The sequence below is a fragment of the Sander vitreus genome, chromosome 22 (genome assembly GCF_031162955.1).
Source record: "Sander vitreus isolate 19-12246 chromosome 22, sanVit1, whole genome shotgun sequence".
In the NCBI taxonomy this organism is placed as follows: domain Eukaryota; kingdom Metazoa; phylum Chordata; class Actinopteri; order Perciformes; family Percidae; genus Sander; species Sander vitreus.
In genome coordinates, this window is record NC_135876.1 from 14,109,114 (window position 1) to 14,122,548 (window position 13,435).

Here is a 13,435-nt window from a genome sequence, read left to right on the forward strand (position 1 = left end):
CCTCAGTTGATTTTAGTGCCTTATGGGCACAGAAGAAAGCTAAAGCTTTTGACAAGGTATAATTAAAATGTAAATAGAGTAAATCCTCAGTATTTCTTCAATCAATATCAAACCACAGACTTGTTGTGCAGCAGAGTGGCCAAGTGAAGAGAATATTTTGGTCAACAAGCCGCTCTACATGTTTGAGAGAGACATTGAATCCCCATTAGCTCAGTTGCTGTGGGTTTGTATAGAAACATACATCCACGTCTGACTTAGGCCTCTCTAATCCGGTCCTCTGTGTTTAGGTAAGATAACGTCACTCGATACCAGTCTGCTGCGGGCGTCCATGAAGCCGGGCTGGGAGGATCTGGTGAGGCGCTGCATCCAGAGGTTCCACCTACAGAACGACGGAGAAATGTCTTTTGCCAAGAGACATCAGCAGGAAGGTAATTCTGCTTACTGCAAAGAATATCTTGTTTAATTATTGGCTCTTGATAGTTACTTCTGTTTGTCTTTCATGTTGCTGTTGTCAGATGACTGCATTAGTATAAAATGGTGATTTGACCATTGGTCAAACCATGGGTCCCTTCTTACCAAAACTAATGGTTAATCATGGGCTGCTGCTTTGAGACCCTCAATCCAATCACCATGTTATTGCTGTTACAAAAACAAACTGAAAACAGAACCTAAACATTACAAAATACACAACCCAGAGAAAGTTGTTCATTATTTGTATTCAAACCAATCATCTAAGTAAGAAATGTTTTGTGCGTTCATCTACTGATATAAGTGCATATGTGTCCTTAGTGCTCCGCCATGGCCAGGCATTCAGTCCCATCTACCGTTTCTCCCTCTCTGATGGAACCATCGTGTCAGCCCACACAAAGAGTAAACTGGTGCGCTCGCCCGCCACCAATGAACCCCAGCTCTACATGTCCCTACACATTCTTCAGAGGTATGTCTCACTACTTATAGCTGTGTCAGAAAGAGAGAGAACACTGGCATGAACTTGGCTATCTGTTTTAGCCTGTTAATGCCCTGCAGCATGACCTGATGGCTTAATTTATTCTATGTGGATAGAATTGAATATGTAGATTTGTGCTTGCCAGTAGTCTGGGTCTCAGGGAATAGGGTCACAATAAAATCCAGTGTTTCCCACAGATTAGACATAGGCATATAGCTATGTACAGTGTTACCGTTCTCTTAATACACCCATGCTAGCTACCACTGATGTTAGCTACTAGCCGATAGCCCCGTCAGTTTGGGAAACGCTAATGACGTTAATCCACGTTACAGGCTTTACAGCATACATACATACATCCATACATCCCTCGGATGTATCATAAGGTAATACCATGGATGTATTAATAGAACACATGAATTACATGGTGAATTACAACCATTAGCTATATCCATTATTACAGCTACAGGACCTCGGGAGAACCACCGTCATATGAGCATGCGCAGTGCAGGGTGACATGGGCAGGCACAGTCCCGCGGGTCTGCTCCAGGTCTGCTCGCATTCATTATGCGTGTTCATCATGCCTAGTTTAATAACTCTGTATTCGGCTACTAGTGAATGTTAAAAATGTTAAAAACATGACGTTTTAAACAAGTACCCTTTTAAGTGTTCGGGCTGGTAAGTTGATGTACCCCCAAAAAAAGTATCTGCTGAAATATAGAAGTTTCTTTCGCCATGCAAAGTCTCTGGGCAAAGTCTTTCTGGGCCAGAGGGGTGCAGTTCCAACATTGGCTGCTAAGCTCATGGTTGCTTAAGACATGGGGCTGTTCCTGGGGGCTTGTTCCAGGGATGATCTTGTTGATGGAGACAGGAGGGAGAGCAGGAAAAGGAAATGCAGTTGAACAAATACGCTGCGTGTTTTAAATAGCATTATCTGTGGTATATGCAGATAGTTTAAGTTAGATTAGTTTCAATAATATTAGAAAAAAACACTGGCAACATGGCACTTTTCAAAAAACAATGTTGCACTTTCTCAGGATAAACCCCAAGACCTTGCAGTGGCAAAGTTTCTACAATTTCTAAAGTTCTACAGAAAACTCTTGGTAATTAAAAGTAACTGAACTAATCAACTGTATTATCTGTGTGTCTGTTTTTAACCTCTAGGGAGCAGACAGTATGTGGAATGGGCCAGGACATGGGTCCTGGCAGTCAGGCCACAGGGATGGCTCCCAAACCGATGAACTCCTCCACTCCCTCCATGACTCCTCCAACCCCAGGCAGTTTGCCAGGTTCAGGGCCTCTGGGCCAAGACATTACCATCAGCAGCAACAGCACGCCTTTTTCCTCTCCAGGCCCTGCTGGCCCCAGAGAACCAGCAGCCATGGGGGGCCATATGCAGGGCTACCGTTTTGGCTGCCCCCCACCACACAACCACACTGGGGGCATGCAACCGCCACAGCAGGGCCCCAACTGGAGGATGAACAGCCCCTCTCGCGCTAGCCCCAGTCCAGCCGGTGGGCCTCATCCACCTCAACAGAACTCTATGCTGTCGCCCAGGCACCGAGGAAGTCCTGGGGTGGCAGGCAGCCCTCGTGTCGCAGGAGGCCTGCACTCACCCTCCCCAGTGGGGATGTGTGGTGGAGGGCCTGGTGGTGCAGGTAGTAGTAGCACGACGAGCACCCATGCTAACAGCTACACTAGCAGTTCTCTGTCAGCTCTGCAGGTCCTTAGTGAGTGCCACGGTGTAGGACACGGGCATGGGCCCCCTCATGCACACACATTGGGTTCTCCTGACAACAAGATAGGCTCCCCAGCTGGGGTCACACCAGGGTCAGGGGTGAATACTCATCTGATGTCAAAACTTGGGGGAGGCAGTGGTACTGCTGGTGCTACAGGAGACTCATTTGGACCTCACACAGAGGTGGGTCAGGGGCACACCCAGGGCCAGACGGAGAGCAACCTAGCTGAGCCCAAGGAGGAGAGGGAAGGGCCCCCTGATGGCCACGACGCTCACAATCGTCTTCATGACAACAAGGGCCACACCAAGCTACTGCAACTGCTCACCACCAAGCCAGAACCTCTTGAGACGCCCCTGTCCCCTGGCGCAGGAGGTGAGGGTAAGGACCAGGCAGGGATTGGGGTACGAGGTGGCCACACTGGAGGGAACACCCATGCCACATCCCTTAAGGAAAAACACAAGATCCTCCACCAACTGCTTCAGAACAGTACGTCTCCAGTAGACCTGGCCAAACTCACTGCAGAGGCCACAGGCAAAGAGATGGGCCAAGACCAAACCCAGGGTGCTGGTAGTACAGCTTCTGGTGCAGACATTGCTCCAAAGCAGGAGCCCTTGAGCCCCAAAAAGAAGGACAATGCCCTGCTACGCTACCTACTGGATAAGGATGACAGTGGACTGAAGGACAAGGTCCCTAAGCTGGAACCTGGGGAGGTGAAGGTCGAAGGGGGCAAACACCCTAACGTCAAGACGGAGAAACAAGACACAGGATACGACCGGGCTGAACAGGTCAGTTTTTACAAAAAGCTACTAGGGCTGGGACGATATGCTTTTGTCCCAATTCTATTCTTTCACGATACATGGGTGCCGATTCAATAGTATTGAGTATTGCGAATTTCTTTTCCTTCTTTAACAAAAAGAAAAGTTGAATAATACACTTCTAGAGACAATATATCATGAGACATTTCATGAAGTACATAACATGTATTTTCTGCTTTCGCTCTGTTTTGCTGGAAACCGATATGATTTCCTTGCCATCACGGTGCCGTATAAACAGAAAATATTTAGGTGAATCATTGGTAAAAAAATAAATAATTCTAGGGAAAAGAATCAATTTTGAAAATTGTCGCAAAAAGAATCACGATACATACAATAATAGATTTTTCCCCACCCCTAAAAGCTACTACTTGTGTGTCTTACTGTTTGAAAAATAGATTTTTAGTTTACTGATTCATTTCCATGTTTGAAATGATGAAAGAACTAGAGCTGCCCTAAAACTGATTTTGTAACCTCCTCTTTAGCCCATTGCGAAAACTAAAACTTTTTCCCCTGTACTGCTCCACTTGCCTCCCCTCGCTGTCTGTGCGTTAATCTGGGTTAGGTAGCAGATGTTGGCTCCTCCGAGTCCCATGTCCACACAGGATGCTACAGCTAAACACAAACGGTCTGGCAGTGTAGAGGTCAGACAGACAGACAGCATTTGTAGCATATATACAGTCCCATTCAGATTTACAGTCTTGTAATATGCACTTAAGACACCATGCATGCTTTTTTATACACCTGTATAAACACATTTGGTCCATTCACTGCCTATGCATTGGCAGCACAATCTGAGGGAAGCGATCCGCCAGCTTCAAACAACTGACATTTGGAAGGAGCCCCTGTGGTTCTCCAGCCATTTGATCCTGGTTGCATTTGGCCAGAATCCTCAGGTTTGGCACAGAGCTCAGGTCAGGCCTGGCGCTGAAAGAGAGAAGAGGAGGAAAGAGTAAAAGGGAGTGAGCAAGGAGAGTGTTGCTGGTAAAACTTTAAGTTCTGTGTAGCAGAGGTTTTAGCTTGCTGATTCTCTAAAGCAGGAAAGAAAACCACTGTTTGGTGAGACTCATAACCTTTCGTACAGGAAACCTGGTTATGAAGCGCTCTACTAAGCACAAGTTCAAGACACAAGTCTAGCAAAATGTAGTTCTATTACACACATCACTGCTAAACCATAGAATTACACAAAAGTACATGAATGCTCTTGTACACTTTGCGGTCTCTATTTTCCTCATAACCTCCCTCTTCTTAGACCAGTCAGTAGCCTAGGTCAGTGGTTCCCAACCTTTTTTCCTTGGCGCCCCCCCCCCCTACTTATGTCTAAGAAAAGCTGACCCCCCCCCTCCGAAAACGAAGTTGAGGTAACTCTCGAGATAGAGCCTTACTTTCTTTTTTGATACAGAGGAGTTATCAGCACTTTTACGTTTCTCCGCCATGTTTCATTCATAAAATAGTGATGCTGTGGCGGCAGGAAAAACGAGGATGATAGCATCTAGCAGCTGACCTGATGACAGCAAGGGTCCCAGGTTAAGAGGTCCCGGAGGTTTGGCCTACCAAGTAGCCTGCCTACAATTTCAAGAGAACAAAAATACATAGTTTTTATACAGTCTTTTGTATACATTATATATTCTAGTGTATTATCATAATTTGTTTAACATGTGCAAATATTTTCCCGGACCCCAGGTTGGGAACTACTGGTCTAGGTGACATTTAGACCATTTGAATGTCAATAACATTAAACAAAAGTCACATTTTTGTAGTAATCCTGATCTGGAGAAGCGTGCGAAGACCAGTGTGTTGTTCTTAAAGGGATTGCTTTCTTATTGTTTTCTTCCTTCTTTGTGGCACATTTCTATAGAAACTGTGTGGTTATCCCACGCAGACAAAGAGGCAGTGGTACAGAATGTCAGCTAGCTATGCATGCTAGTTGTGTGTATGTACAGTATGTGCTCGGCCACTTGGGTACACATATGAAGAAGAGGAAAAGGTGATTGGATGGATAATAAAAGCTGCTGTTGAACTGAACAAAGGAGAGATGAGAGAGGTGTAGATACCCCCAGGAGAGCCCAGCCTCGGCAGGCAGAGTGAAAATGATGAGCCATATGCTCCTGCATGTCCTCTCTGCTACCATGGAGATAGAGGGGAGAGGGAGTGGTGTGTTGGTAGAACAAGCAGTGTACCACAAACAATAGAGGGAAATGGAAATTGAGAAAATAGAGGTTTAACATTTATTTCTTGATACTGAAGGCTTTATTTTCTAGAAGTGGCCAGTGTACTACACATAAACAAAATTGCATTTCATATTAAATTGGTTAATTTCTGCAGTGTTGACAGTACAAATGAAATGGATTAAATCTAGGTTTGTCAGTTAGATGGTGATTAAAGCACACAGAGCTTCAGACAGTGATGGTGATGGCTCATTCCATTTTAACTGTACAAGGGCATTTGTCAGACATGAACTAAGCCATGACTTCATTAGAGCCATTACATGTGTGTGAGTGGTTTTCTGTTTCTTACTGGTGAATTGCTGCTCGGCCATGTGTGAAAGCTGACTGTACTAGTTAAAAAGTCCACTCATCCTCTCTACTAACCTCACCCACTGTTTTCTCGCTGCCTCTCCCTTCCTTTTTCCTCCTCTCTCCTCCTCATGATTGTTTGAGGGCTGAATTATTGATGGCTGGAGCAGAGCTAAATGGGAAATCAGAGCAGAGCTCCGTAGTAGTGGATCAGCTAATGGCTGAAGGAACTATGGGTATGGTCATTTAGTCCCATGGCCCATTTGGGAGGCAGGATTATTTGTGCGATTTACATGTGTGTGCGTCTGTGGTTATTGCACACATTGCCATGTAAACATACAGTCTTCTGAAGCTGAACCTGTTTCCACATCAGTAGTATATTTAGTTTAATGCATGCTACTAATTTAGTTCATGTTTCCATTTTTCTTTAATCTACACTGTATTATGACTTCACACAAAGCGTTATTTCCTCTTCTTTATAATATCAAAAAAACTGTCAAATTAAGCAGTCATCAGTAATATTATATGATCTGTTCACTGTGGTGTCATGAGTTGTTCATTGCTTGCTCAGCTCAATATTGAGTATTTATTTTATGAAAAGTATGCCAGATAAGGGTCACAATAGCTACAGCTCCTCAATAACCCTAAATATAAGTAAGCAGGTAAAGAAATTAATGCATTTATCTTATCCAATACAGTCTGATCTTCTGTTTTAATCAGTAGTTTCTCCTGGCCCAAATACTACAGCTAAGAGATGATATAATGAGAAACTGTGTGACAAAACATATCCTTTCGATTAGTGCTCACTCACAGGTAAATATACCTACTGTATCAGACCTCAAGTAGGTCCTTTTGTACAGTATGTCAAGAGTTTTCAAAAACTGGTGAGCCAGAAGTAAGTTCATAAGTCCTCTAAAAGACGAGGGACTGAGTATTTGAGTGTTATTAAATTACTCCTCTATCATTACTTGAAGAATAGGCTCTGCCATCAGAAAAGAATGAGAGCATGTTATACTGGATGTAGTGGTGACCATTAAAACACCAGATTTCTTGGAATTCTTATTACAAGTCCTGCAATAAAACATGATCCTGCTGTGTGTTGCAACATAAAATGATTTGCTGTGTTTAACTTCCCTTTTTCAATGGACTTTTCCAGTTCAATCCCTCAAGATATCCCACACAATTCAGTAATTACAAATTATGCAATGAGATTTATCTCATAATAAATACCAGCAACAAAGAAGAAACACATGAGTAACTCTCCCAACATGGCAGTTAACTTCAAATTTTGCAGTACATAAGGATTGCAGGTAATGTTGCAGTCATCCTTGTGACTTTAAGAATTGCCATTTAAGCTCTTTCAGAAGGCAGATAGATTTTTACCACATGGTTGCGGTTTACAAAAGATCAGCATGATTATGGAGTGAAATGGCTTTTCCTTTTGCCCTACTTGACATTGGCAGTTCTGCTTTACCCGCCCTGATTCTCAGTTCCCTTACCTATAAAGTGGCATGGGCCAGGTCACAGAGGCACAATGCTCCTACTTCTCTGAGATCCACATTGACATTGGGGCATATACTGTATGTGAAATTTGGATCAGAAGGTTGCATCACATAATAATGATTAACAACTCGCTCAGTTACAGCCGTGATCTGTTCAAGTTGAAGGATTCAAGTCAAATTGTAAGAGTACACATTTAGCAGAGCGTCACCTCCACCCTGCTGTGAGAAATTCGGCCTCTTCAGTTCCTAAGCACGCAACTGTGCGGAGTGAGTCCCTTTTGTATGAAACATGCTTGAAATCTACAAGGCATTGTCAAAGTGCAGTGGGGAGAACATGTATTTGATACACTGCCGATTTTGCAGGTTTTCCTACTTACAAAGCATGTAGAGGTCTGTAATTTTTATCATAGGTACTCTTCAACTGTCAACTGAAAATCACATTGTATGATTTTTAAATAATTAATTTGCATTTTATTGCATGACATAAGTATTTGATCACCTACCAACCATTAAGAATTCCGGCTCTCACAGACCTGTTAGTTTTTCTTTAAGAAGCCCTCCTGTTCTCCACTCATTACCTGTATTAACTGCACCTGTTTGAACTTGTTACCTGTATAAAAGACACCTGTCCACACACTCAATCAAACAGACTCCAACCTCTCCACAATGGCCAAGACCAGAGAGCTGTGTAAGGACATCAGGGATAAAATTGTAGACCTGCACAAGGCTGGGATGGGCTACAGGACAATAGGCAAGCAGCTTGGTGAGAAGGCAACAACTGTTGGCGCAATTATTAGAAAATGGAAGAAGTTCAAGATGACAGTCAATCTCACTTGGTCTGGGGCTCCATGCAAGATCTCACCTCGTGGGGCATCAATGATCATGAGGAAGGTGAGGGATCAGCCCAGAACTACACGGCAGGACCTGGTCAATGACCTGAAGAGACCTGGGACCACAGCCTCAAAGAAAACCATTAGTAACACACTACGCCGTCATGGATTAAAATCCTGCAGCGCACGCAAGGTACCCCTGCTCAAGCCAGCGCATGTTCAGGCCCGTCTGAAGTTTGCCAATGACCATCTGGGTGATCCAGAGGAGGAATGGGAGAAGGTCATGTGGTCTGATGAGACAAAAATAGAGCTTTTTGGTCTAAACTCCACTCGCCGTGTTTGGAGGAAGAAGAAGGATGAGTACAACCCCAAGAACGCCATCCCAACCGTGAAGCATGGAGGTGGAAACATCATTCTTTGTGGATGATTTTCTGCAAAGGGGACAGGACGACTGCACCGTATTGAGGGGAGGATGGATGGGGCCATGTATCGCAAGATCTTGGCCAACAACCTCCTTCCCTCAGTAAGAGCATTGAAGATGGGTCGTGGCTGGGTCTTCCAGCATGACAACGACCTGAAACACACAGCCAGGGCAACTAAGGAGTGGCTTTGTAAGAAGCATCTCAAGGTCCTGGAGTGGCCTAGCCAGTCTCCAGACCTGAACCAAATAGAAAATCTTTGGAGGGAGCTGAAAGTCCGTATTGCCCAGCGACAGCCCCGAAACCTGAAGGATCTGGAGAAGATCTGTATGGAGGAGTGGCCCAAAAGCCCTGCTGCAGTGTGTGCAAACCTGGTCAAGAACTACAGGAAACGTATGATCTCTGTAATTGCAAACAAAGATTTCGGTACCAAATATTAAGTTCTGCTTTTCTGATGTATCAAATACTTATGTCATGCAATAAAATGCAAATTAATTACTTCAAAATCATACAATGGGATTTTCTGGATTTTTATTTTAGATTCCGTCACTCACAGTTGAGTACCCATGATAAAAATTACAGACTTCTACATGCTTTGTAAGTGGGAAAACCTGCAAAATCAGCAGTGTATCAAATACTTGTTCTCCCCACTGTACATGATTGTACTTTTTGTATTGTATCTGTATTCTCTAAATTTAGTAAGTGACCACAATTAAAGGGGACCAAAAAAAACCGCACAGGAAAAACACACAGGATTTTTGAATATGCATGTGTACCCTTAAACAAACAGCATCTTGTACAGTATGTGTCCTTAGCTACTCTTCCACTGTGAGTACCGTTCTAATGTCAAGAACATTACTAATTTTGGGACATGGCTTAAGATAAAATATTTGATAATGGTCATTTGGCCTTACAAACCCCCGCAGTTTGAGCCAAATTGCCATGCATGCACTGACATGCATTTAAAGAAGAGTAACAGGGATTGATAGAAATAGTACCCATTAAGGATAAAAGCAACTAGAGAAGACAGGAGAGAGAATTGGAGAGGAGGAAAAGAGCAAACTGAGAGCATACAGGAGAATTACATCATTCCTGACCTCATTAGGGATTCTCTCTCTCCCACCACTGCCCCACTGCCGCTATTCTCTCCCCCCCCCCACACACACACACACACACACACACACTTTGCTACTCACATCTTACAATAAAGCATATGCAGTCTGAACACCTTGGCCACTTAATTCTATCAGGCGTTTTTGGCAGCCTTGTAATCTTTAGTAGCATTTACATGCCTAACTGATACATGTCATTGTCTAGAACAGTGAAGTACAACATTGAAACAGTGGCTGGTGTGCTGTTTTCCTGCTGTACAGTATGTCACGATCAGGAGCTGTCAGTGATTCCAAGTGTGCTGCACTCTCGTGGTCAGTCGCAGCCAGTGCAACTTATTTACCTAAAGTCCCTCAGAGCCCTCTAAGAAGCAATATGATCACCTATGTTGATGATTGTCTGTCCTAAAATTAAATTAAATACGGTAATGCTGCAATTAATGTTAACTGAAGTTAATAATGTTCCACTTTAAGTGAAATTGCAGATTGGTGTTTTTAGGCTGTAGATTGTCGGGGTGTTGTATCGGACTGCATTTTGTAGTGTTTCTATTATTTTGAGAAAAATCAATATCTACAGAGGAGGAGACAGCGCCTTTGTCGTAAAACAAAATAACCAAGAGATGTTTCCAAGATATTTATCTTTTCATTATTGTAGCAATTCTTCAGTTCACCAAGTGAAAGCATATTCCAGCATGGTCTTTTAAGATGGTTGTGTGAAAAACTAAACAAAAATGGGCCAGATAGTCCAACACCCAGCTGTGTATGAATGCAGCTTTGGGCTGTATTTGGCAGACTCAGGCCAGCTGTTTACAGTAGGGCAGAGAGCACTTCAAACTAAGGCTGGGCAATATATCAATATTATATCAATATTGTAATATGAGACTAGATATCGTCTTAGATTTTGATGTCGTAATATTGTGGTGTTTTTTTTCTGGTTTTAAAGGCTGCATTACAGTAAAGTGATGTAATTTTCTGAACTTTTTAGACTGTTCTAACTGTTCTATTATTTGCCTTTACCCACTTAGTCATTATATTCACATTATTAATTATTATTGAATCTCATTGTGTAAATATTTTGTGAAAGCACCAAGTCAACCCTACAATATTGTTGCGATATTAAGGTACTTGGTCAAAAATATTGTGATATTTGATTTTCTCTATATCGCCCAGCCCTAGTTCAAACTTTGGCACCAACCAAACTCCTGCCGCCTCATGCTACTCTCCCATGTTACTCAGTAGAAAGCTGCTTCAGTAGCCACATCTTGTCTGTGTTTTTCACTCAATGGGGATAAAAATAGTGTTCAAATAAATTGTGGACTTTAAAAAAGGGGAGCAGTTGTGTGTTTTGAAAACGCCAGCCGGTAAGCGAGGAGTAGTATGTGTCTGATACGCTAAGTCAAAGTGAGGTGTGGCCTAGATTTGATAAAAAGTGGTCAATTTTTTTCCTGGGGTTACCTCTGTATTATAAACAAGGCCAAGCCTACTGTTCCCAGATAACGACTCCTCATTCAAGTGTTGTAGTGTTTACAGACCAAGTGTGCTGTCGGTAAATGTGTATGCCTTTCACACGTGTGTTTGTGTGTCTGCAGCAATTGTTGTTCTCTAAATGGAGGCCTAAGTGGTTCATCTGTTCTTCATTCTTCTTGTTTTCACACTTTCCCTTTCCATCTCTCTGTTTTCTCTCTAGTCGTCAGAGCTGGATGACATCCTGAACGACCTACAGAATGCTCAGCCGCAGCTCTTCTGTGAGCCGCGGCCTGTTTCATTGCCCAGTCCCATGGACAAACAGAACATCATCAATGACATCCTGCAGATGTCCGAGACTAATCCTGCCATGGCAGCGCAGCAGCAACACAGGGGCATCGGGACGGGCATGGGGCCGACGAGTGAGTCTCACACTTACTTGGAAGATCTCATGATATTAAAACTTTAGAGTGTTCAGAAAATACTCCCTGATGAGGTCATACGATTCTAAAGCTGAGACACAGTTTTAACTATTTCATTATTGACTTTTCCATTGTTTCACATTTGGCTAAAACCCATTTATTCCTGCCTTCAGACTTTGCGGGTGTCCGACCAGGCCAGCCAGGCAGGGGTCTGCCTGTGAGGAGCGTGTCTCTGGACATGAATGTGTCCCCCCAGCAGTCCTCATTACAGTACCCCATAAGGGCCACTAGCCCTTACACTCTTATGCAGCAGCAACAGCAGCAAGGAATGGTGGGAAGTCACGGCATGATGGCTAACCAAGTCGGTATAGTGAACACAGGTGGGTGTGACAGTCGTGCGCCTTGATAAAGAAATTAACCATTGAACCAGTGTCTCTTCACACAATGATGCATGCTCTGATTTAGTTGTGTACATTGAATGAAAATGAGTCTTTTTTTTTATAGTCATACTTGTATAAGATTGAAGGACTTCCTACAAAAAATGTCCATGGGAATGTGTAACCACCAATGTTAGAAAACATACAGTTACCTACAAACTTGGTAAAAAGCACTAAAAGTCAACTAAGAAATTAATTAATTTTCTGATGTGTGATTCCTACTTGGCAATATCACAACGGCAAAACCAAGTGAATAAAACGTGATTACATACCTTTTAAATGATTTTGTTAACAGTGCTGCTTTCAAAATTTGGAATAGGAAATACCTTTTTTTCCCCCTCTATCTCTGTGTCTCTCAGCCTGTGCCAAATCATGGTACAGTGACTCACTTCCTGTGGCAGGAAATTTTCAGTCACCCACACTGGCACAGAGTTTCTGTCACTGTCATTTCCACATATAAGCAGACCTCAAACATCCTCCGTACGACATAGATGGCTTTCCCCCTTATATTACACCATTGCATCATGGGGACAGAGGACATCTACTGAGGTCTGTCCTGAGGCATTTCTCATTGTGTCTTGTCTTCATTTGCGTGTTTGCTCCACTAGGACTGATGGCTCCAGGTGGTCCACGGCCAGGCATGCAGCAGCAGCAGGAGGGCTGGGTGGGTTCAGCCTCTGCGCCTCCTTTGGGAGCACCTGGCCCTGGGCAGCAAGGTCCCATGCAGGGAAGGATGGGGCTGAACGGTGCTCCCATGAGGCCCAACAGCCAGCCAGGCCCCCGACAGATGCTCCATTCCCCAATGATGGCCAATGGTGAGAGCCCAGTATGCCTTAAAAACAAGTTACATAGAGTTTTAAAAGCGGAAACTAAATGACAGTATGACATTTATATAGTACATTCCAGATTGATCCATGACAATAAAGCCCCAGTTTCTTCATCTAACCTGTCTTCCTAAGATTATAACAGGTGCTAAAGCATTTTAATACACAAACCTGATGAAAGACATTTATAGATTCACCTTTACTAAATGATTAGTCCCTCTAAAACTCATGATGCAGAGGGACTGGTGAGACAAAGATGAAAAGACTTCAACAAACCCATATTATATTATTGCTGTTGAGTGTTGAAGGTTGCCACCCAATGGTTAACCATAGTACAGCACTCAAGAATGAATGTAATATCTAACCCGGCTCTGTGTGTTGGTTGTTCTGGGTTTAAGAGAATATTGACCATCATCTA

General features: G+C 43.3%; 1 protein-coding gene across 6 annotated transcripts in view; it reads left to right on the forward strand.

The window, feature by feature from the left end:
• ncoa2 (nuclear receptor coactivator 2) overlaps positions 1–13,435 on the forward strand; it is a 65,763-nt gene that overhangs the window by 43,794 nt on the left and 8,534 nt on the right. For all 6 annotated transcript variants that reach the window (XM_078280128.1, XM_078280127.1, XM_078280124.1 and 3 more), the window contains 6 exons: positions 288–428; positions 790–937; positions 2,108–3,467; positions 11,558–11,756; positions 11,930–12,136; positions 12,802–13,008. In XM_078280128.1, the coding sequence (XP_078136254.1) occupies positions 288–428; positions 790–937; positions 2,108–3,467; positions 11,558–11,756; positions 11,930–12,136; positions 12,802–13,008 (2,262 nt within the window). The remainder of the gene's footprint in view (positions 1–287; positions 429–789; positions 938–2,107; positions 3,468–11,557; positions 11,757–11,929; positions 12,137–12,801; positions 13,009–13,435) is intronic.